This window comes from Oncorhynchus tshawytscha, linkage group LG18 (genome assembly GCF_018296145.1).
Source record: "Oncorhynchus tshawytscha isolate Ot180627B linkage group LG18, Otsh_v2.0, whole genome shotgun sequence".
Classification (NCBI taxonomy): Eukaryota; Metazoa; Chordata; class Actinopteri; order Salmoniformes; family Salmonidae; genus Oncorhynchus; species Oncorhynchus tshawytscha.
In genome coordinates this window covers 3,091,200-3,113,021 of record NC_056446.1, presented here as the reverse complement: position 1 = coordinate 3,113,021, position 21,822 = coordinate 3,091,200, and the positions used below count along the sequence as shown (strand labels likewise).

The 21,822-nt window shown below is 44.1% G+C and overlaps 3 protein-coding genes across 16 annotated transcripts in view; 2 read left to right on the top strand and 1 right to left on the bottom strand.

The window, feature by feature from the left end:
* Window positions 1-8,808, bottom strand: part of LOC112217393 (pumilio homolog 2) — a 54,790-nt gene extending 45,982 nt beyond the window's left edge. For 12 of the 14 annotated variants that reach the window (XM_024377626.2, XM_024377634.2, XM_024377629.2 and 9 more), the window contains exons 1-2: window positions 8,653-8,808; window positions 6,547-6,913 (exon numbers count right to left, since the gene is read on the bottom strand). In XM_024377626.2, the coding sequence (XP_024233394.1) occupies window positions 6,547-6,900 (354 nt within the window). In that variant the 5' untranslated portion in view covers window positions 6,901-6,913; window positions 8,653-8,808. Of the gene's footprint in view, window positions 1-6,546; window positions 6,914-7,528; window positions 7,955-8,319; window positions 8,524-8,652 lie in introns of those variants that run through there. The other 2 variants (XM_024377627.2, XM_024377628.2) reach the window with 2 other exon arrangements.
* Window positions 1-21,822, top strand: part of LOC112219756 — a 466,516-nt gene that overhangs the window by 108,374 nt on the left and 336,320 nt on the right. The window lies entirely within an intron of this gene.
* LOC112217400 (rho-related GTP-binding protein RhoB) lies at window positions 9,772-11,475 on the top strand. The gene has a single exon (XM_024377648.2). The coding sequence runs from the start codon at window positions 9,982-9,984 to the stop codon at window positions 10,570-10,572; it is 591 nt and encodes a 196-aa protein (XP_024233416.1). The 5' UTR covers window positions 9,772-9,981; the 3' UTR covers window positions 10,573-11,475.

The following is a 21,822-nucleotide window of genomic DNA, read 5'->3' as shown; positions in this document are numbered from 1 at the left end:
ATGAATGTCTTCTGAGTACCACCATATGAAGATCAAAATGTACGGGATTAATTCTCTCCATTTCTGAGTTTTGTAACGCTCTTGCTTGGCTGGTTACTGTTTGTAATAATTTGTCAACTGGGTTATGTTCTGGGCTAGGTATGCTTTCGCCGAAAAGCATTTTATAAATCTGACAGTGGTCGGATTAACAAGACGTTAGGTTTAAAGATGTGAAATGTTTTGTTTTCTGAATTTTTATAATGAGCATTTCTGTATTTGAATTTGGCGCTCTGCAATCTCACTGGATGTTTGCCAGATGGGACGCTAGCGTCCCACATACCCCATTGGTTCAGAGTTTGTTTTGATATTTTAACCTGCGTGACGTGATCGCGTTTTGTGGGGGACAAAATAAGTTTGAGCACGCGCAAAGCCGGTTTGGTTTCCGTGTTAGATATAAGCCAAGCCTATACCCTTGTGCGCGATATCTCTGACTGAGACCCCACCTTTTACACACAAACCCAAGTCAGTTGTCTACAAGCTGGGTGTTTCCTGGGAATGGAACCTAAACTAAAAAATAAAAAAAACTTGCACTCAACTTTGAAAAAGAATTTTAACTAGGACGGCAATTTCAGTCATTTTTTCTGCTGACTAACCTAACCTTGTTAACCGGTAACAGGTCATTTTTTTAGCAAAGAGTAAAATAATGTGACCAATTGAAAACACTATGCATACATACATTTAACATTTTCAGAGGTTAATTGAAACATGCATTGGCAAGCCAATCATCTCACAGCCAAAAGGATTTATTATGGAACATACAACTACTGTAATGAAGCAACAAATGTAAAAAGATAATTTCAAACATTTGCCAATGCAGTTCGCAGGAAAATACTTCTATACAGTGCCTTCAGAAGGTAATCATTCCCCTTGACTTATTCCACGTGTTACAGACCGATATCAAAATTGATTCAAGTCGATCTCCCCTCTACACACACACAATAACAAAGTGAAAACCTGCTTTGAAATGTTTGCAACTATACTGAAAATTAAACAAAATCTCATTTACATAAGTATTCACACCCCTGAGTTTATATACTGCAGCACCAGTCAAAAGTTCAGACACTTCTACTCATTCAACGGTATCTTTATTTTTACTATATTTTGTCATTGAGATTCTTCAAAGTAGACACCCTTTGCCTTGATGACAGCATTGCACACACAGTCCCAACCAGCTTCACCTGGAATGCATTTCCAACAGTCTTGAAGGAGTTCCCACATATGCTGAGCACCTGTTCGCTGCTTTTCCTTCACTCTGTGGTCTAACTCATCCGAAACCATCTCAAAATGGGGGAAAAATTGGGTGATTGTGGAGGCCAGGTCATATGATACTGCACTCCGTTACTCTCCTTCTTGGTGAAATAGCCCTTACACAGCCTGGAGGTCTGTTGGGTCATTGTCCTAAGTCCTACTAAGCGTAAACCAGGTGGGATGGCGTATCGCTTCAGAATGCTGTGTTAGCCATGCTGGTTAAATTTGCCTTGAATTCTAAATAAATCACAGACCGTGTCACCAGCAAAGCACCCCCACACCTCATCCATGTTTCACGGTGAGAACCACATATGCAGAGATCATCCGGTCACCTACTCTGCATCAAAGCCAGGGCGGTTGGAAGCAAAATGAAAAAATTGGACTCAAACCAAAGGACAGATTTCCACCGGTTTAATGTCCATTGCTTGCGTTTCTTGGCCCAAGCAAGTTTCTTGAAGATGGTAGTGCAGGAAGTACGCCATCAGGAGGAGGCTGCAAGGTGGGCCAAGGCAGTCTCTCTTGCCAAACAGGGACAGTGGACTCGATGGGACAGTGTGGAGAAGAGGAAGATCAGCTGGAAGGATCTGTGGGCCATGGAAAAGCTCAACCGCCTCGCTTCCATCAGAGCAACATATGACGTCCTTCCAACACCAGTTAATCTTCACCAATGGTATGGTGAAGATCCGGACTGTGCCCTCTGTTCCATGCCAGCCAACCTCAGGTACATTCTCACAGGGTGTAAAACAAGCCTCACCCAAGGACGCTACACTTGGCGTCACAACCAAGTCCTTAAAAACCTTGCATCCGCCCTGGAGGACAAGCAAGCTGCCACCAACTCCCTACCACCCACAGCAGCATCACACTCCTTACGGACAAACTTTGTCCGCGAAGGGGCTAAACCACCGAAGAGCGGCTCTACACCATTAGAGCGAGACCAGCTGTGCTTGGCCCGCGACTGGAAAATGCTAGCTGACATTGGCCGGCAACTTGTGTTTCCTCCGGAGATCGCAACCACCACCCTAAGACCTGACATGGTGCTCTGGTCCCGTTCGCTCAATAAGGTCTTCATCATTGAGCTCACAGTACCCTGGGAGGACTCAGTTGATGAGGCTTATGAGCGAAAACATCTGCGCTATGCTGATCTAGCTGCCGAAGCACGGCATCATGGCTGGAACACAGAAGTCCGACCAGTGGAGGTGGGCTGCAGAGGTTGTGTGGCAACATCTACAACCAGACTGCTTAGAGACCTGGGAATTAAGGGCCAGAGCCAGCGTTCGGCAATCAAAGCTGTATTGGAGGCGGCAGAAGGCAGCAGTCAGTGGCTCTGGATGAAGAGGAAAGACCCCAGCTGGGCCCCAAAGTGAGAGGGCCAGGAGGTATGCAGTCAACAATGCTTGACTCAGGGAGGAGGACGCCATGAAGGCCAGATTCACGAAGTCTCCTCTGACCCGTTGATGTCGAGATGTGTGTTACTTGAACTCTGTGAAGCATTTATTTGGCCTGCAATTTCTGAGGCTGGTAACTAATGAACTTATCCTCTACAGGAGAGGTAACTCTGGGACTTCCTTTGCTGTGGCGGTCCTCATGAGAGCCAGTGTCATCATAGCGCTCGATGGTTTTTGCGACTGCACACTTGAAGAAACTTTCAAAGTTCTTGACCTTTTCCGGATTGACTGACCATGTCTGAAAGTAAAGGACTGTTGTTTTTATTTGAGCTGTTCTTGCCATAATATGGTCTTGGCCATTTACCAAATAGGGCTATATTTTGTATACCACCCATACCATGTCACAACAACTGATTGGTTCAAACACTTTGAGGAAAGAAATGCCACAAACAAGGCACACCTGTTAATTGCAATGCATTCCATATGTGAGATTAAAATTAGAGGGGGAATCTAAAGATGCAACAAAAATAACTAGAATTGTGCCTTTGGCTTCTGGATTCCAGGTGACCACCTCATGAAGCTGGTTGAGAGAATGCCAAGAGTGTGCAAAGAAACATCAAGGCAAAGGGTGGCTACTTTGAAGAATCTCAAATATATTTTGATTTGTTTAACACTTTTTGGGTTACTGCATGATTCCATTTGTTATTTCATAGTTTTTGATGTCGTCACTATTATTTGACAATGCAGAAAATAGTAAAAATAAAGAAAACCCCTTGAATGAGTAGGTGTCCAAACCTTTGACTTGTAGTGTGTGTTAGAATCACCTTCGGCAGTGATTACGGCTGTGAGTCTTTCTGGTTAAGTCTAAATGCTTTGCACACCTGATTGTACAATATTTGCACATTATTCTTTTCAAAATTCTTCAAGCTCTGTCAAATTGGTTGTTGATTATTGCTAGACAACCATTTAAGTATTTCCAAAGATTTCCAAGCAGACTTAAGTCAAAACTGCAACTAGGCTGCTCAGGAACATTTCCTTTCCTTTCTTCTTGGTAAGCAACTCCAGTGTAGATGTGGCCTTGTGTTTTAGGTTATTGTCCTGCTGAAATGTGAATTAATTTCCAATGCCTGGTGGAAAGCAGACTGAAGCAGGCTTTTCTCTAGGATTTTGCCTGTGCGTAGCTCCATTCAGTTTCATTTTTGTTCCTGAAAAACTCTCCAGTCCTTAACGATTACAAGCATATTCCATAACATGATGCATCCACCACTATGCTTGGAAATGTAGAGCGTGGTTGTATTGGATTTGCCTCAAAAATAACACTTTGTATTCAGGACAAAAGGTTAACTTCTTGGTGACAGTATTTTCATATCCGGATGAAATGCATGCCCAAATTCAACTGCCTGCTTCTCATTCCCAGAAGATAAGATATGCATATTATTAGTAGATTTGGATAGAAAACACTCTGAAGTTTCTAAAACGGTTTGAATCATGTATGTGAGTATAACAGAACTTATTTAGCAGATACACCCCCGAGGACAAACCATTCAGATTCTTTTTGGGGGGGTCACTCTTTTCAATGGGTTTTCATTGGGAATCAAGATTTCCAAGGGACCTTCTTGCAGTTCCTATCGCTTACACTGGATGTCAACAGTCTTTAGAAATTGGTTGAGGTCATTCCTTTGTGTAATGAAGAAGTACAGCCATCTTGAACGAGGGTCTCACTTGAAGTGTACTGTTAGATAGAGGCGCGTGACCAGAAAGCATGCTTCAGTTTGTTTTCTTCCTGTATTGAACACAGATCATCCAGTCTTCAATTTGATTGATTATTTACGTACAAAAAAACACCTAAAGTTGTGTTTTGGCAAAGTTTACAGGTAACTTGAGATATTTTGTAGTCGCGTTGAGCAAGTTGGAACCGGTGTTTTTCTGGATCAAACGCGCCAAATAAACTAACATATAATCGACGGAAGTAATCAAACAAAAGGACCATTTGTGATGTTTATGGGACATATTGGAGTGCCAAGCTCGTCAAATCTAAGGCATGATTTATATTTTTATATCTGTGTTTTGCGTCACGCCTGCAGGGTTGAAATATGGTTTCTCTTTGTTTACCGAGGTGCTATCCTCAGATAATAGCATTGTTTGCTTTTGCCGAAAAGACTTCAAATCTAACATGTTGGCTGGATTCACAACAAGTATAGCTTTAATTTGCTATCTTGCATGTGTGATTTAACAAAAGCTAGATTTTTATAGTAATTTATTTTAATTTGGCCCTCTACATTTCCCTGTTAATTGCTTTGCCACTTTTTTTAGCATTATTACTTTAATGCCTTGTTGCAAACAGGATGAATCTTTTGGAATATTTGTACTTTAGACAGGCTTCCTTCTTTTCACTCTGTCAATTAGGTAAGTATTGTGGAGTAACTACAATGTTGTTGACCCATCCTCATTTTTTTTCTCCTACCATAGCAATTATACTGTTTTAAAGTCACCATGAGCCTCATAGCAAAATCCCCGAGTGGTTTCCTTCCTCTCCGGCAACTGAGTTAGGTAGCACGCCTGGATCATTGTAGTGACTAGGTGTATTGATACACCCTCCAAATTGTAATTATTAACTTCACCATGCTCAAAGGGATATTCAAAGTCTGCTTGTTTATCAACCTACCAACCGATGCCATTCTTTGCAAGGCATTGGAAAACCTCCCTGGTCTTTGTGGTTGAATCTGTTTTTGAACTGTAATGCTCGACTGAGGGTCCTTACAGATTGTTGTATGTCAGGGGTACAGAGATGAGGTAGCCATTAAATAAAGTAATGTTAAACACCATTATTGCACAGATTGAGTCCATGCAACTTGTGAAGCAAATTTACTCTCCTGAACTTATTTAGGCTTGCCATAACAAAAAAGGGTTGAATACTTATTGACAAGACATTTAACCTTTTCTTTTTTTTTGGGGGGTCTAAATACACATGTCTAATTTGGCAATTAAAGCCTGAATTTAAAATTGTTTCAACAAAATGTGGAAAAAGTCAAGGGTGTGAATACTTTGAAGGCACTGTAAATAGCACACCTGATGCAAACAGTTCCATGTGAGATTAAAATTAGAGGGGGAATCTAAAGATGCAACAAAAAGAATAACTAGAATTGTGCCTTTGGCTTCCGGACAACGAAAGAAAGTTGATATGAAAACCAATAGAACAGGAGATAAATGCTGGTTTCAATGGCAAATGAGGGAGTCTTTATAAAATAATTGACTCCATGTTTCTGTCATGGGATTTCACCTCGTCTACTTTGGAACAAGGTAAGACATGCCTCATAATATGAAGTAAAAAACATCCAGGTTTCAAACAATGCATACTCCAATTGCAAGGTGGTTGGTGACACGCTGGTAGCCTACCTACCGTATTCATTGCCTAGGCACTCGAATGGAGCACGGGCTTCAATTAGGAGTTGAGAAATAAAGAATAGTAGCATTAGAAAGCCGTGGCCATCAAGAGTGTTAACACACGATTGTATTTACAATTTGCAGTGCAATGACTGTGTTTCTAAGAGCACGTTCCTCTCACGCAGCAGCTCTCGCTGTCTGACAGGTGATATTATTCTGCTCAAACTAGGCTCTAAACGCTGTGCATGTGTGATAAATAAGACACAGGATAAAGTAACGAAGATGCACACGTGCCAACTTAATTACACTAATTTATGCAAATTAACCTGTAGACAAGCATGACTGGTGAAATTTCTGTCATGCTTGGGGCTGAAACGGCATAAGGTCTCTGCGTGGTAAAGTAGTTTCTAAAACGTCTAAGGTTTGCTTCATTCAAATAGTGTACCCTTTTCAAACAGAAAGCAGTTTGGCCCTGGCAAAATAATCGTACCTGGTCAATGTGGTTGCCATCTCCTGTAGGCCAACGGTGCTTGCTAGGGGTGCAACCTCCCAACTGCTCACCAGGTTGCCTCTGGAAGAAGTAGCCAACTGTGGCATCGTCCTGAGAGCGCCCACTTAGTGGAGGCTGTGGGGTGCCTGGGGTGGGGTTGGGGCCCCTATCCATGCCCTGCAGAGGGTGTTGGCCCCCGGGACCCTGCCCTGCTCCCCCTACAGCTGCCAGGGAACCCCCTCCATGAACTCTGACGCCCCCAGCTTCAGGGGCACCGTTTGTGTGCAGCATCCCACCCCGTGTCTCCTGCCAGGCCACGTCATTCATACTTAGGATGCTGCATGGAATGCTCATTCCACGGGGAAGCCTATGGAAGGGGGAAATAATAGAACATGTCAGAGGGTTGCTTTACATTGGTTATGGATAGCACTTGTCAAACATTAGGCTGACGTTTCTGATATTGACTGTAAGCTTATTGAACCAACCAAACATACACGTGTATCAACTGTAGCTAGTAAAATAAATATCGATATATACTTTTTTTGGTCCCTAACGTTAAGACAGTTTCCGTTATTTTATTTGTTTAACAAGTTAGCTGAAATGTCTGCAGAACTGCAGCAGAAGCACTGTCAGCGTCATAAATAAGCATCGTCTCTAGCTAGCAACAGCAACATAATCTTCTCTGGGGACGTTACATGCCCCTTGTTTGATTTAGCTACCTGGCTATCTAGACAATTTATTTATTACACTGCTAACATTAACGTATTTTAAGCTAAATTAGCTATGAAAAGTTAGCTAGCTAACTCCATTACGTTGCGGAAGTGTCCCTAAAGTCCGTGTAATATGCGCTTTGGCCTTCTTAGCCAAACAGCTAAAGTTAACTAACATCAATCGTGAACATACGCTACCTACATCACAAACAGAAACCAATGGAACGTTATGGATAAACTATGTTAGATAGATGGATAGCAAGCAAGCCTACCGTTGCTAGCTTCCTTAGCTAGCTAACTTGTTAGCGTAGCCTTCGAACAATGAATGTCTGGCTGGAGTGTTCAAGTCGCCGTTGTCGGGTGTGTGTTTTGCTAAATAAATATTACACACTGTATTAGTGTAGAAAGCCGGTGTACCTAGTTAGTAGCTAGCTAACATTAGCCACATATTGTACATGGTTCGTTAACGTTAGTTTAACTACCTACCGTTAGCTAGTAGTAACGTCATTCAAACACGTTTTACGCGAAATTGATAACATTCGCTAGCTAGCTAACGTTAGCTGGCAATTCGGCGCATAGTCTCTAGATTACTAGCTAGCAAACGTTAATGTTAGTGTGTGGTTATTGATTTCACGAAAATGTTGAATACCACGAGTAGTTAGGTACCTAGCTGGCTACTTTAACTAGCTAGCTAAACCAACTCTGCAAACTATGTCTACTGTATAGCTTGCAGACTCGGTTAGTTTTAGCATGAAACTGACGTCAGAAAAACAGTTAACTACAGTAGCTAGCTACGTCCACGATTTCCCTGTTCATGACAACTGGCTTCATAGTTCAGACCAGTCATTAGCAAAACAACCCTTCGTGAACTACTTAGATAACTAGATCATTAGCTATAATGCCTAGCTACCTGGCTATCACATTTGTTCGTTAAAATAACAGTAGACAGAAGCCAAGTTAACTAGCTAACGTTACCAGTTCACTTACAAATCTAGCGTCAATGTTTAATTTGTTTGTTAGCTACTAGCCTAGCTAGCTAGGCAGAGTAAGGGAGGCCCCTTACCTTTTCAGTTTGATAAAATCAGCGCTGTAAAATTACTAGTGTAGTTTAATAAGTGCATACAATAAAGGCATAACTCTTCGTTGTGCACACGCCGTTGAACAGTAAGCAAACCTTGTTAACCGAGTGAAACATACAAATGCCGCCTGGTGAGCTGTATTAACAAAACACCATTGCTGGGTAACTAGCTACACTAACAACATGGCCCCCCTCCAAGTTCCAGAGGGGCCTTACCCGCTAAACAAAAGGGGATATACTCAACGACCAAGGCAACAATCCACACTTAAAATAGTGGGAATGCGTAATACATCGCATTATATAAACGTAGATACTCACGCGCTGTCTTTTAGAGTGAAGAGCGATGTTTGTACAAAATGCCAGTGGATGAAATGTATATTGTTTTGTTTCCGTGGAGATCGGTGTTTTAATGATTAGCTACGATTGAACGTGCAATGAAGGAGTTTGACTATCACGCTAGTGCCCTCCCTGCAGTCTATATGCATGTTGTACATTAGACCTGCGCACTAACATGTCAAACAAGCCAATATTTGCGATTATAATAAAATAGACTATGAAATTACCCACTCATAATTTCTCAATTATTTACATGTAGTATGCATGATTTCTCTGTATCAATTAAAGTCTACTAGGGAGTCAGTCCAGTGTAAAATTTCAGTCATGCTGATCAATATTTTTCATGATGTTTAATCAATATGACTAATTCCATAGGTGTAGCAAAAAACAATTAAGACTCAACTTCATATGCTCCTATCTCAATCAATTGTACTTAAATCGCAACAATATGATGTATATGCTAGGCATTTTGGAAAGACAACATGATTATTGTGAATGGGAACACATCATGGTACGCGCAGTAGGAAACATACTCTACATGAGCTAATTTCAAATAGTTCTATTGGTTTGAGCAATTTTGCAATATTTCATCATCTTTGTTTCATGTGGAGAGAAAGCAAGTTGTTTCATGGGGTACATAGGCCTGCCCGTGCGTAGGTCCTTGGAAAAAACATCGCATTGGGAATTGTTATCTTGTTATTTGATGGCCAGCTGCGACCCACAATTTATTGAAATATAAACATGTTTTTTTGTAGGCCTAGAGCTGGCTCTACATTAGTATATGCCTTATGTGTTTGTCATATGGATAGTGGCATATAGGCCTATGTCAAATGACTATTCATACATTAGGTTATGTGATTGTGAATTAGGAAACATTTATTGAAAAAAATGTAGGAAATAAGCCCAAGACATTGCCAAATTAGTTGATCCCAGTTTGGTATCTGGGCGAGACATGATCCTCGTGGTACACTACCCTCCCCTACCGACAAGGCAGGACTGGGATCCAATCACCTCCTTTTTTCGAAATGATGATATCACCTCGGTAGATACGATTGGATTGCTATATTAGGAAAGCGCCGTGCTCTTTATAAAGCCAGCGCTTCAGTGGTTAGACAGGGATACATATTTGCGAATTATAGAGTCGAGCGGCTAAACGCACTAGCATACCTTCAGGGAAATTTAACAAGACTCGTAGCCAGAATTCGTAGCTAGCTAACACAAAGACAGCTGATACATAATTATTTTCGAATGTCATATTTGTTTAAAAGCTAGAGTCAAGGGAAAGTGGTCTATCAGTGTCAAAAGCAACAAATGGCAGAGATACGAAAAAAGCTGGTCGTCGTCGGTGACGGCGCGTGTGGGAAAACCTGCTTGCTGATTGTATTCAGCAAAGACGAGTTTCCTGAGGTCTATGTGCCAACTGTATTTGATAACTATGTGGCGGACATTGAAGTGGACACCAAGCAAGTCCAACTAGCACTATGGGACACGGCTGGACAGGAGGACTACGACCGCCTTCGCCCGCTGTCCTATCCAGACACCGATGTCATCCTGATGTGCTTTTCCGTGGACAGCCCGGACTCCCTCGAAAACATCCCCGAGAAATGGGTGCCAGAGGTTAAGCACTTTTGTCCCAACGTGCCAATTATTTTAGTCGCCAACAAGAGAGACTTGCGCAACGACGAGATTGTTAGGACCGAGCTGTCCAGAATGAAACAGGAACCCGTGAAAACAGAGGACGGGCGCGCCATGGCCGTGCGCATTAGTGCATATGACTATTTGGAGTGTTCTGCTAAAACAAAGGATGGTATTCGGGAGGTGTTCGACACTGCGACACGTGCAGCTTTACAGAAGAGATCAAAACCCTCCAACGGTTGTGTAAACTGCTGTCTGTTGTTGTGATTGAATAAACGGCTGACGTAAGCGATAATATAGGCCCACGGCTGCCAACACCATCAAGACCTGTTGTCCTTGTGCTTGAAAAGTAAAAAATAAAAAAAACTCTGTGCGTGCCTCTCATTAAAAACTTTCTTGCGAGCCAGTAGCATAATGTTCAAAATAAATGATAATCCGATTATGGATCATCATCTGGATCTATTCTGACCAATGTACCTTATTTGACTCGAATATATAATCAAATACAAGTACAACGGACACTCCCTGTGATTATAATTTACTGAAGAAATACGTTTGTCAAATATTCAAGATGCTGCCTGAAATTATGCTGTAGTCTTTGAGGATCTTGTTCCAAGTAGCCTACTTGAGTGTTGGGGGCCAAGGCTTGTTGATATGCAACCAACTGTTTGGCAATTTATGGAATCTGTGGAGGGAAATATAGGCCTATAGCTGAAAGCAGTGTTCAAAAGGGAAAAGCAACGTACAACCTCGAGTTTTAGTGAAGGCTTTATCCCCTTATATGGTCACATTGCATTATTAATGTGAAAGAGGTTATTGTCCAGTTTTCAAGCCAAGATTCTACTTACTCAAAGTGTTGGAGCCTACATGACTGTTTTGAATTGTAAGCCTTAGACTACATTCTTTTGGGGGCCAAGCTGCTCTCAAACTGATCAAAAAGGCTGTCCATCCTGCCTGCAGTGTTTTTTTGTTTTTTTTGTTGTAAATGTTTGACATTGCATTAAGATGACAGGGTCTGCAGCACTGTGTAAAGAATGAATGCAATTATTTCACATCTTGTATATGGAGTTTCAAAAAGACCCCAATAGTGCAATATGTTATGTCTTCAAGTTTGTGTCACAGTTATTTCTATTGTTTTTAAATAAAGATATGATCATAATGTATAACCTAGTGCTAGTTGAATTCCATATGGTTGGCCTCTGCTGGGGATGTAAACTGTAAATGCACATGGGAAAACCTCATTATTTTACTTTTGTGTATAACTATCTGTCCCATAATTGATAGGGACAGTTTCACAGTGGATCATCATAGCAAGAATTAACTCCGAAGTCAGGAATTTAAGGTCAATATAGAGATCCCCCCCCCAAAAAAATATTTCAACCCTGACCTATGTGTCTCGTATTCCTCAGGGTCACAAAGCAATCAACTTATGTAACGCAATTATAGCTTACTGCTGGCAGCAGCTCACCCACGTCATGCATGTTTTCACATCTGCCTTGTTTAGGATAAATGGCAACACAATTCAGGACAAGACCAACTACCCCTGATGCAGGAAGGGGTTAGGTGGTGTGGAAAGCTATCAAAAGCAAGAGGAGAAATAAAACAGAAAAAAACAAAACTGGAAATAGTATTACAGCACAATAAGAGGAAATGAGCTCAAAGGACAGAGCACACAGATAAAGACAGAGCAAACAGGATGACTGGGAGACTGCTTTCCATTACACCCCAACTACATAGAAACGACTGGAAGCACTGGTAGGTCTACTAAATGTGAAGGTGGTCTGCTAGTGGTCAGCTTAGTGGTTTAAGACAATAATGACACAATTCTTGCCACTTCTATTGTATTGTGTACGTTATTGGTTTAAACTAGGGAGATAAGATAGACGGTTTTTGTTTCTAAAATGGGGATGGTTTTGGGATGGTTCTATCAAGAGAACTGTCAGGATATATTACACAATAATTGTAAAACTACAATACATTGTCTAGAAATCATTTTTCAACCACTCCACAAATGTCTTGTTAACAAACTATAGTTTTGGCAAGTCGGTTAGGACATCTATTTTGTACATGACACAAGTAATTTTTCCAACAATTGTTTACAGACAGATTATTTAATTTATAATTCACTGTATCACAATTCCAGTGGGTCAGAAGTTTACATACACTAAGTTGACTGTGCCATTAAACAGCTTGGTCAATTCCAGAAAAGGATGTTGTGGCTTTAGAAGCTTCTGATAGGCTAATTGACATAATTTGAGTCAATTGGAGGTGTACCTGTGGATGTATTTCAAGGCCTCCCTTCGAACTCAGTGCCTCTTTGCTTGACATCATTGGAAAATCAAAAGAAATCAGCCAAGACCTCAGAAAACAAATTGTAGACCTCCACAAGTCTGGTTCATCCTTGGGAGAAATGGACAAACGCCTGAAGTTACCACGTTCACGAACAAACAATAGTACGCAAGTATAAATACCATGCAGCCGTCATACCGCTCAGGAAGGAGATGCGTTCTGTGTCCAATAGATGAATGTACTTTGGTGCAAAAAGTGGAAATCAATCCAAGAACAACAGCAATGGACCTTGTGAAGATGCTGGAGGAAACAGGTACAAAAGTATCCATATCCACAGTAAAACGAGTCCTATATCGACATAATCTGAAAGGCTGCTCAGCAAGGAAGAAGCCACTGCTCCAAAACCCGCCATAAAAAAGCCAGACTATGGTTAGCAACTGCACATGGGGACAAAGATTGTACTTTTTGGAGAAATGTCCTCTGGTCTGATGAAACAAAAATAGAACTGTTTGGCCGTAATAACCATCGTTATGTTTGGAGGAAAAAGAGGGAGGCTTGCAAGCCGAAGAACACTATCCCAACCGTGAAGCACGGAGGTGGCATCATCATGTTGTGGTTGTGCTTTGCCACAGGAGAGACTGGTGCACTTCACAAAATAGATGGCATCATGAGGCAGGAAAATTATGTGGATATATTGAAGCAACATCTCAAGACATCAATCAGGAAGTTAAAACTTGGTCGCAAATGGGTCTTCCAAATGGACAATGACCCCAAGCATACTTCCAAAGTTGTGGCAAAATGGCTTAAGGACAACAAAGTCAAGGTATTGGAGTTACCATCACAAAGTCCTGACATCAATCCCATAGAAAATGTGTGGGTAGAACGGAAAAAGCGTGTGCGAGCAAGGAGGCCTACAAACCTAAAAATGGTACCGGAAGAAATGGCAGTAGTTTAACGGGCGCCCAACCAATTGTGCTAAAATGTGGGGTTTTTTCGCTTTAATTGTAACTTATTTTGTACATAATGTTTCTGCAACGGTAGCTTACAGCTAAAAAATAGCTTCTGGATATCAGGACAGCGATCACTCACCCTGGATTAGACAAAGAGCTTCTGGATATCAGGACAGCGATCACTCACCCTGGGTTAGACAAAGAGCTTCTGGATATCAGGACAGAGATCACTCACCTCGGATTAGACAAAGAGCTTCTGGATATCAGGACAGAGATCACTCACCTCGGATTAGATGAAGAGCTTCTGGATATCAGGACAGAGATCACTCACCCTGGATTAGACAAAGAGCTTCTGGATATCAGGACAGAGATCACTCACCTCGGATTAGACAAAGAGCTTCTGGATATCAGGACAGAGATCACTCACCTCGGATTAGACAAAGAGCTTCTGGATATCAGGACAGAGATCACTCACCTCGGATTAGATGAAGAGCTTCTGGATATCAGGACAGCGATCACTCACCTCGGATTAGATGAAGAGCTTCTGGATATCAGGACAGAGATCACTCACCTCGGATTAGACAAAGAGCTTCTAGATATCAGGACAGCGATCACTCACCTCGGATTAGACAAAGAGCTTCTGGATATCAGGACAGCGATCACTCACCTCGGATTAGACAAAGAGCTTCTGGATATCAGGACAGCGATCACTCACCTCGGATTAGACAAAGAGCTTCTGGATATCAGGACAGCGATCACTCACCTCGGATTAGACAAAGAGCTTCTGGATGTCAGGACAGCGATCACTCACCTCGGATTAGACAAAGAGCTTCTGGATATCAGGACAGCGATCACTCACCTCGAATTAGACAAAGAGCTTCTGGATGTCAGGACAGCGATCACTCACCTCGGATTAGACAAAGAGCTTCTGGATGTCAGGACAGCAATCACTCACCTCGGATTTGACAAAGATTTTTTCTACAACAAGGACGACGCACAAGACATTCTCCAAACACCCAACAGGGCCGAGATCCCCGTTATTTGCAAGAGAAAGCGACGCCGGTACAGAGGACAAAGAGCCGGGTGCCTGGTCAGGACCCGGAGAAGGCGACTGGGAAAGCTGCCGTTACTGTCAATACTACTTGCCAATGTGCAATCATTGGACAATAAATTAGATGAGATACGATCACGAATATCCTACCAATGGGACATCAAAAACTGTAATATCCTATATTTCATGGAATCGTGGCTGAATGACGACATGGATATTCAGCTAGCGGGATATACGCTGCACCGGCAAGAGGGGGGTCTGTGTATATTTGTAAACAACAGCTGGTGCTCGAAATCTAAGGAAGTCTCTAGATTTGCTCGCCTGATGTAGAGTATATTGTGATGAATTGCAGGCCACACTACTTGCCTAGAGAGTTTTCAGCTATACTTTTCATGGCTGTTTATTTACCACCACAGACAGATGCTGGCACTAAGACCGCACTCAGTCAGCTGTATAAGGAAATAAGCAAACAGGAAACCACTCACCCAGAGGCGGCGCTCCTAGTGGCCAGAGACTTTAATGCAGGGAAACTTAAATCAGTTCTACCAAATTTCTATCAACATGTTAAATGTGCAACCAGAGGGGAAAAAAATTCTAGATCACCTGTAGTCCACACACAGAGACGCGTACAAAGCTCTCCCTCGCCCTCCATTTGGTAAATCCGACCACAACTATATCCTCCTGATTCCTGCTTACAAGCAAAAATGAAAGCAGGAAGCACCAGTGACTTGGTCTATAAAATAGTGGTCAGATGAAGCAGATGCTAAACTACAGGACTGTTTTGCTATCACAGACCTGAACATGTTCCGGGATTCTTTTGATGGCATTGAGGAGTACACCACATCAGTCACTGGCTTTATCAATAAGTGCATCAAGGACGTCATCCCCACAGTGACTGTACGTACATACCCCAACCAGAAGCCATGGATTACAGGCAACATTCGCACTGAGCTAAAGGGAAGAGCTGCCGCTTTCAAGGGACTCTAAACCTGGAAGCTTACAAGAAATCCTGCTATGCCCTGCGACGAACCATCAAACAGGCAAAGTGTCAATACAGGGCTAAGATTGAATCATACTACACCGGCTCTGACACTCGTCTTATGTGGCAGGGCTTGTAAACTACTACAGACTACAAAGAGAAGCACATTCGCAAGCTTCCCAGTGAGGCATGCATGAGATCATCAGCTGTTCCGGACGACTGTGTGATCACGCACTCCATAGCCGACGTGAGTAAGACCTTTAAACAGGTCAACATACACAAGGCTGCGGGGCCAGATTGATTACCAGGACTTGTGCTCCGGGCATGTGCTGACTAACTGGCAGGTGTCTTCACTGACATTTTTAACATGTCCCTGATTGAGTCTGTAATACCAGCATGTTTCAAGCAGACCACCATAGTCCCTGTGCCCAAGAACACAAAGGCAACCTGCCTAAATGACTACAGACCCGTAGCACTCACGTCCGTAGTGCTTTGAAAGGTTGGGAATGGCTCACATCAACACCATTATCCCAGAAACCCTAGACCCACTCCAATTTGCATACCGCCCAAACAGATCCACAGATGCTGCAATCTCTATTGCATTCCACACTGCCCTTTCCCACCTGGACAAAAGGAACACTTATGTGACAATGCTATTCATTGACTACAGCTCAGCGTTCAACACCATGGTACCCTCAAAGCTCATCACTAAGCTAAAGATCCTGGGACTAAACACCTCCCTCAACAACTGGATCCTGGACTTCCTGACGGGCCGCCCCCAGGTGGTGAGGGTAGGTAGCAACACATCTGCCATGCTGATTCTCAACACTGGAGCTCCACAGGGGAGTGTGCTCAGTCCCCTCCTGTACTCCCTGTTCACCTACGACTGCATGGCCAGGCATGACTCCAACATCATCATTAAATTTGCAGACAACGACGAGACAGTCTATAGGGAGGAGGTCAGAGACCTGGCCGGGTAATGCCAGAATAACAACCTATCCCTCAACGTAACCAAGACTAAGGAGATGATTGTGGACTACAGGAAAAGGAGGACCGAGCACACCCCCATTCTCATCGACGGGGCTGTAGTGGAGCAGGTTGAGAGCTTCAAGTTCCTTGGTGTCCACATCAACAGCAAACTAGAATGGTCCAAACACACTAAAACAGTCGTGAAGAGGTCACGACAAAGCCTATTCCCCCTCAGGAAACTGAAAAGATTTGGCATGGGTCCTGAGATCCTCAAAAGGTTCTACAGCTGCAACATCGAGAGCAACACTGGTTGCATCACTGCCTGGTACAGCAATTGCTCGGCCTCTGACCACAAGGCACTACAGAGGGTAGTGCGTACGGCCCAGTACATCACTGGGGCAAAGCTGCCTGCCATCCAGGACCTCTACACCAGGCTGTGTAAGAGGAAGGTCCTAAAAATTGTCAACGACCCCAGCCACCCCAGACATAGACTGTTCTCTCTATTACCGCATGGCAAGTGGTATCGGAGTACCAAGTTTAGGACAAAAAGGCTTCTCAAAAGTTTTTACCCCCAAGCCATAAGACTCCTGAACAATGGATACCCGGAGTATTTGCATTGTGTGCCCCCCCCCAACCCCTATTTTTACGCTGCTTCTACTCTCTGTTTATCATTGCATAGTCACTTTAACTACACATTCATGTACATACTACCTCAATTGGGCCGACAAACCAGTGCTCCCGCACAGTGGCTAACCGGGCTATCTGCATTGTGTTCCGCCACCCACCACCCGCCAACCCCTCTTTTACGCTACTGCTACTCTCTGTTCATCATATATGCATAGTCACTTTAACCATATCTACATGTACATACAACCTCAATCAGCCTGACTAACTGGTGTCCGTATGTAGCTTCGCTACTTTTAAAGCCTTGCTACTGTATAGAGCCTGTCTTTTTACTGTTGTTTTATTTCTTTACTTATCTATTGTTCACCTAACACCTTTTTTGCACTATTGGTTAGAGCCTGTAAGTAAGCATTTCAATGTAATACCTGTTCTATTCGGCGCACGTGACAAATAAACTTTGATTTGATTTGAAACCTGACTCCGTTACACCAGCTCTGTCAGGAAGAATTGTGGGAAGCTTGTGGAAGGCTACCTGAAACATTTGACCCAGGTTAAACAATGCAAAGGCAATTCTACCAAATACTAATTGAGTGCATGTAAACTTCTGACCAACTGGGAATGTGATGAAAGAAATAAAAGCTGAAATAAATAATTCTCTCTACTATTATTCTGACATTTCACATTCTTAAAATAAAGTGGTGATCCTAACTGACCTAAGACATGTAATTTTTACTAGGATTAAATGTCAGGAATTGTGAAAAACTGAGTTTAAATGTTCTTGGCTAAGGTGGTTGCAAACTTCCGACTTCAAATATAAGAGGTGAAATGTGTTCAATGGAAAGCAACAAAAAAAAGCAACAAAAATGAGTTACATAGTGAATGTTTGAGAAGGTACTCAGTTAATTGCAACACATCTTGATATGATGTGGTCTTTGTCAGAGTGTCTCAATAAACTCTGTGTTTTATTGATGTTTTTGGAGCCCTACCTTTACAGTACCACATTAAAATTGCCTGTGAATCAACATACGGCTGATGACTTATGTTTTTGCTGTTTTATTCCCAGTAATCAAATGTTGGAGCAAACTATATGAATTTTTTTTCAAATCTAAATGTCAACATGTGTAATGTGTGAAATGATGCTTGGGGGTCAAGTAGTGTATCCACATAGAGAGAGAGAGACGAAGGTTGAAAGTCATGCATCCTCCGATACACAACCCAACCAAGGCTTAACACAGCACCACCAATGTGTCGGAGGAAACACCTGGCAACCTTGGTTAGCACGCACTGCATCCGGCCCGCCACAGGGGCCGTTGGTGCGCGATGAGACAAGGATTTCCCTACCGGCCAAACCCTCCCTAACCCTCCCTAGGCCAATTGTGCGTCCCTCCACAACAGAGCCTGGGCGCGAACCCAGAGTCTCTGGTGGCACAGCTGGCGCTGCAGTACAGCGCCCTTAACCACTGCGCCACCACTTCCAAGGTCAGTGTCAATGTCATATTTATAATGTTCAAGGATATTGGGTTAAATATGCATAGTGCAGGGATGGGCAACTGGCATCCCCTTTTGAAGTGCCAGCGGACAATTTCTCTCCCAAAATATATATATTTTTAAGGGAACTCTCAATTTACCGTTGAGAGTTAGAATAATAGACTACACAAGGTGCAATTTAGAAATTTGGTTGTGCATCAGCAGTCACTCAATTAGCCCATGTCAGCCAACATTTTTTAGATTGGTAAGTTAGTCACCTAGCGGCGTGGTGTCAATGGTGTGCGTACTGGGAGCAGAGTCAGGTGCAGGAGAGCAGGGAGTTGTGAACAGGCGCACACTTTATTGAGGCAGGAGAAACCAACAGACGGATGCCACTGCGTCGAAACCTCCAGCCAAGAGGCAAAAGTGCAAAACGAGCAAACAGTCACAATAATTAAGTTCATACAAATAACCATACCTCGTGACAAAACACGGAATAAACGAACACCAGTCCAGCATGTCAAAATTGACAATTTCACACAAAGACATGAGGGGGAACAGAGGAATAAATACATGTAGTGTGATTGGGGAATGAAAACCAGATGTGCAGGGAAAAAGACAAAACAAATGGATAAATGAAAAATGGAGCGGTGATGGCTAGAAAGCCAGTGACCGCCGAACGCCGTCCGAACAAGGAAAGGGACCGACGTTGGCGGAAGTCGACCCAGAGTGCGAGGCGCAGGGTGATCCGGCAGGCGACGGTGGAATGCCCGCATCAGTTCAGGGTCCAACATATCCGCCACCGGAACCCAGCACCTCTCCTCCAGACCGTACCCCTCACACTCCACGAGGTACTGAAGGCCCCTCGTCCGATGCCTCGAATCCAGGATGGAACGGACGGAGTATGCCGGGGCCCCCTCGATGTCCAGAGGGGGTGGAGGAACCTCCCGCACCTCAGACTCCTGGAGCGGACCAACCACCACCGGCCTGAGGAGAGACACATGGAATGCGGGGTTAATATGTTACAGCTGAAACCTGTAACATAGCTCGTTCACTCTCCTCAGGACTTTGAATGGCCCCACAAACCGCGGACCCAGCTTCCGGCAGGGCAGGTTTCCGGCAGGGCAGGTCGAGAGCCAGACCCGGTCCCCAGGTGCGAACACCGGGGCCCCACCACGGTGATGATCCGCGCTGGTCTTTTGGCGCAGCGCGGCCTGCTGGAGGTGACCATGGGCGGCTTCCCATGTCTCCTCCGTGCGCCTGAACCAATCGTCCACTGCAGGAGCCTCGGTCTGACTCTGATGCCACGGTGCCAGAACCGGATGGTACCCCAATACACACTGAAAGGGGGAGAGGTTAGTGGAGGACTGGCGGAGCAAGTTCTGCGCCATCTCTGCCCAGGGCACGAACAGCGCCCAATCTCCTGGCCGGTCCTGGCAATAGGACCGCAGAAACCTGCCCACATCCTGGTTCACTATTTCCACCTGCCCATTACTCTCGCGGTGAAAACCTGAGGTGAGACTGATCGAGACCCCCAGACGTTCCATGAACGCCCTCCAGACTCTCGAAGTGAACTGGGGACCTTCACGCATCACGCAGAAGGAAACAAGCATCTTTCAGGTAAGAAGAGGGGCGGGGGGGTATGCCTTATGATTAACGAGATGTGATGTGGTCTTCACAACATACAGGAACTCAAGTCCTCCTGTTCACCTGACTTAGAATTCCTCGCATTCAAATGTCGACCGCATTATCTACCAAGAGAATTCTCTTCGATTATAATCACAGCCGCATATATTCCCCCCAAGCAGACACATCGATGGCCCCCTTTTCGGAAAAGCTGCAACCAAAACCTGCGGACTCTCCTTCACTGCAGCCGACGTGAGTAAAACATTTAAACGTGTTAACCCTCGCAAGGCTGTAGGCCCAGACGGCATCCCCAGCCGCGTTCTCAGAGCATGCGCAGACCAGCTGGCTGGTGTGTTTACGGACATATTCAATCAATCCTTATCCCAGTCTGCCGTTCCCACATGCATCAAGAGGGCCAACATTGTTTCTGTTTCCAAGAAAGCTAAGGTAACTGAGATAAACGACTGCCGCCCCGTAGCACTCACTTCCGTCAACATGAAGTGCTTTGAGAGACTAGTCAAGGACCATATCACCTCCACCCTACCTGACACCCTAGACCCACTCCAATTTGCTTACCGCCCCAATAGGTCTACAGATGACACAATCGCAACCACACTGCCCTAACCCATCTGGGCAAGAGGAATACCTATGTGAGAATGCTGTTCATCGACTACAGCTCAGCATTTAACACCATAGTACCCTCCAAACTCGTCCTTAAGCTCGAGACCCTGGGTCTTGACCCCGCCCTGTGCAACTGGGTACTGTACTTCCTGACGGGCCGCCCCCAGGTGGTGAGGGTAGGTAACAACATCTCCACCCCGCTGATCCTCAACACTGGGGCCCCACAAGGGTGCGTTCTGAGCCTTCTCCTGTACTCCCTGTTCACCCACGACTGCGTGGCCATGCACTCCTCCAACTCAATCAGCAAGTTTGCAGACGACACTACAGTGGTAGGCTTGATTACCAACAACGACGAGATGGCCTACAGGGTGGACGTGAGGGCCCTCGGAGTGTGGTGTCAGGAAAATAACCTTACACTCAACGTCAACAAAACAAAGGAGATGATCGTGGACTTCAGGAAACAGCAGAGGGAGCACCCCCTATCCACATCGACGGGACAGTACTGGAGAGGGTAGAGAGTTTCAAGTTCCTCAGCGTACACACAAAAAAGCACTCACAAACTTTTACAGATGCACAATTGAGAGCATCCTGTCGGGCTGTATCACTTCCTGGTATGGCAATTGCTCCGCCCACAACCGTAAGGCTCTCCAGAGGGTAGTGAGGTCTGCACAACGCATCACCGGGGGCAAACTACCTGCCCTCCAGGACACCTACACCACCCGATGTCACAGGAAGGCCATAAAGATCTAATTTACCAGCTTACTAACTTACCAATACATTTTTACATCAATCTTTCCACTATTAAAGTGGCTGGAGTTGAGTCAGTATGTTGGCAGCAGCCACTCAATGTTAGTGGTGGCTGTTTAACAGTCTGGTGGCCTTGAGATAGAAGCTGTTTTTCAGTCTCTCGGTCCCAGCTTTGATGCACCTGTACTGACCTC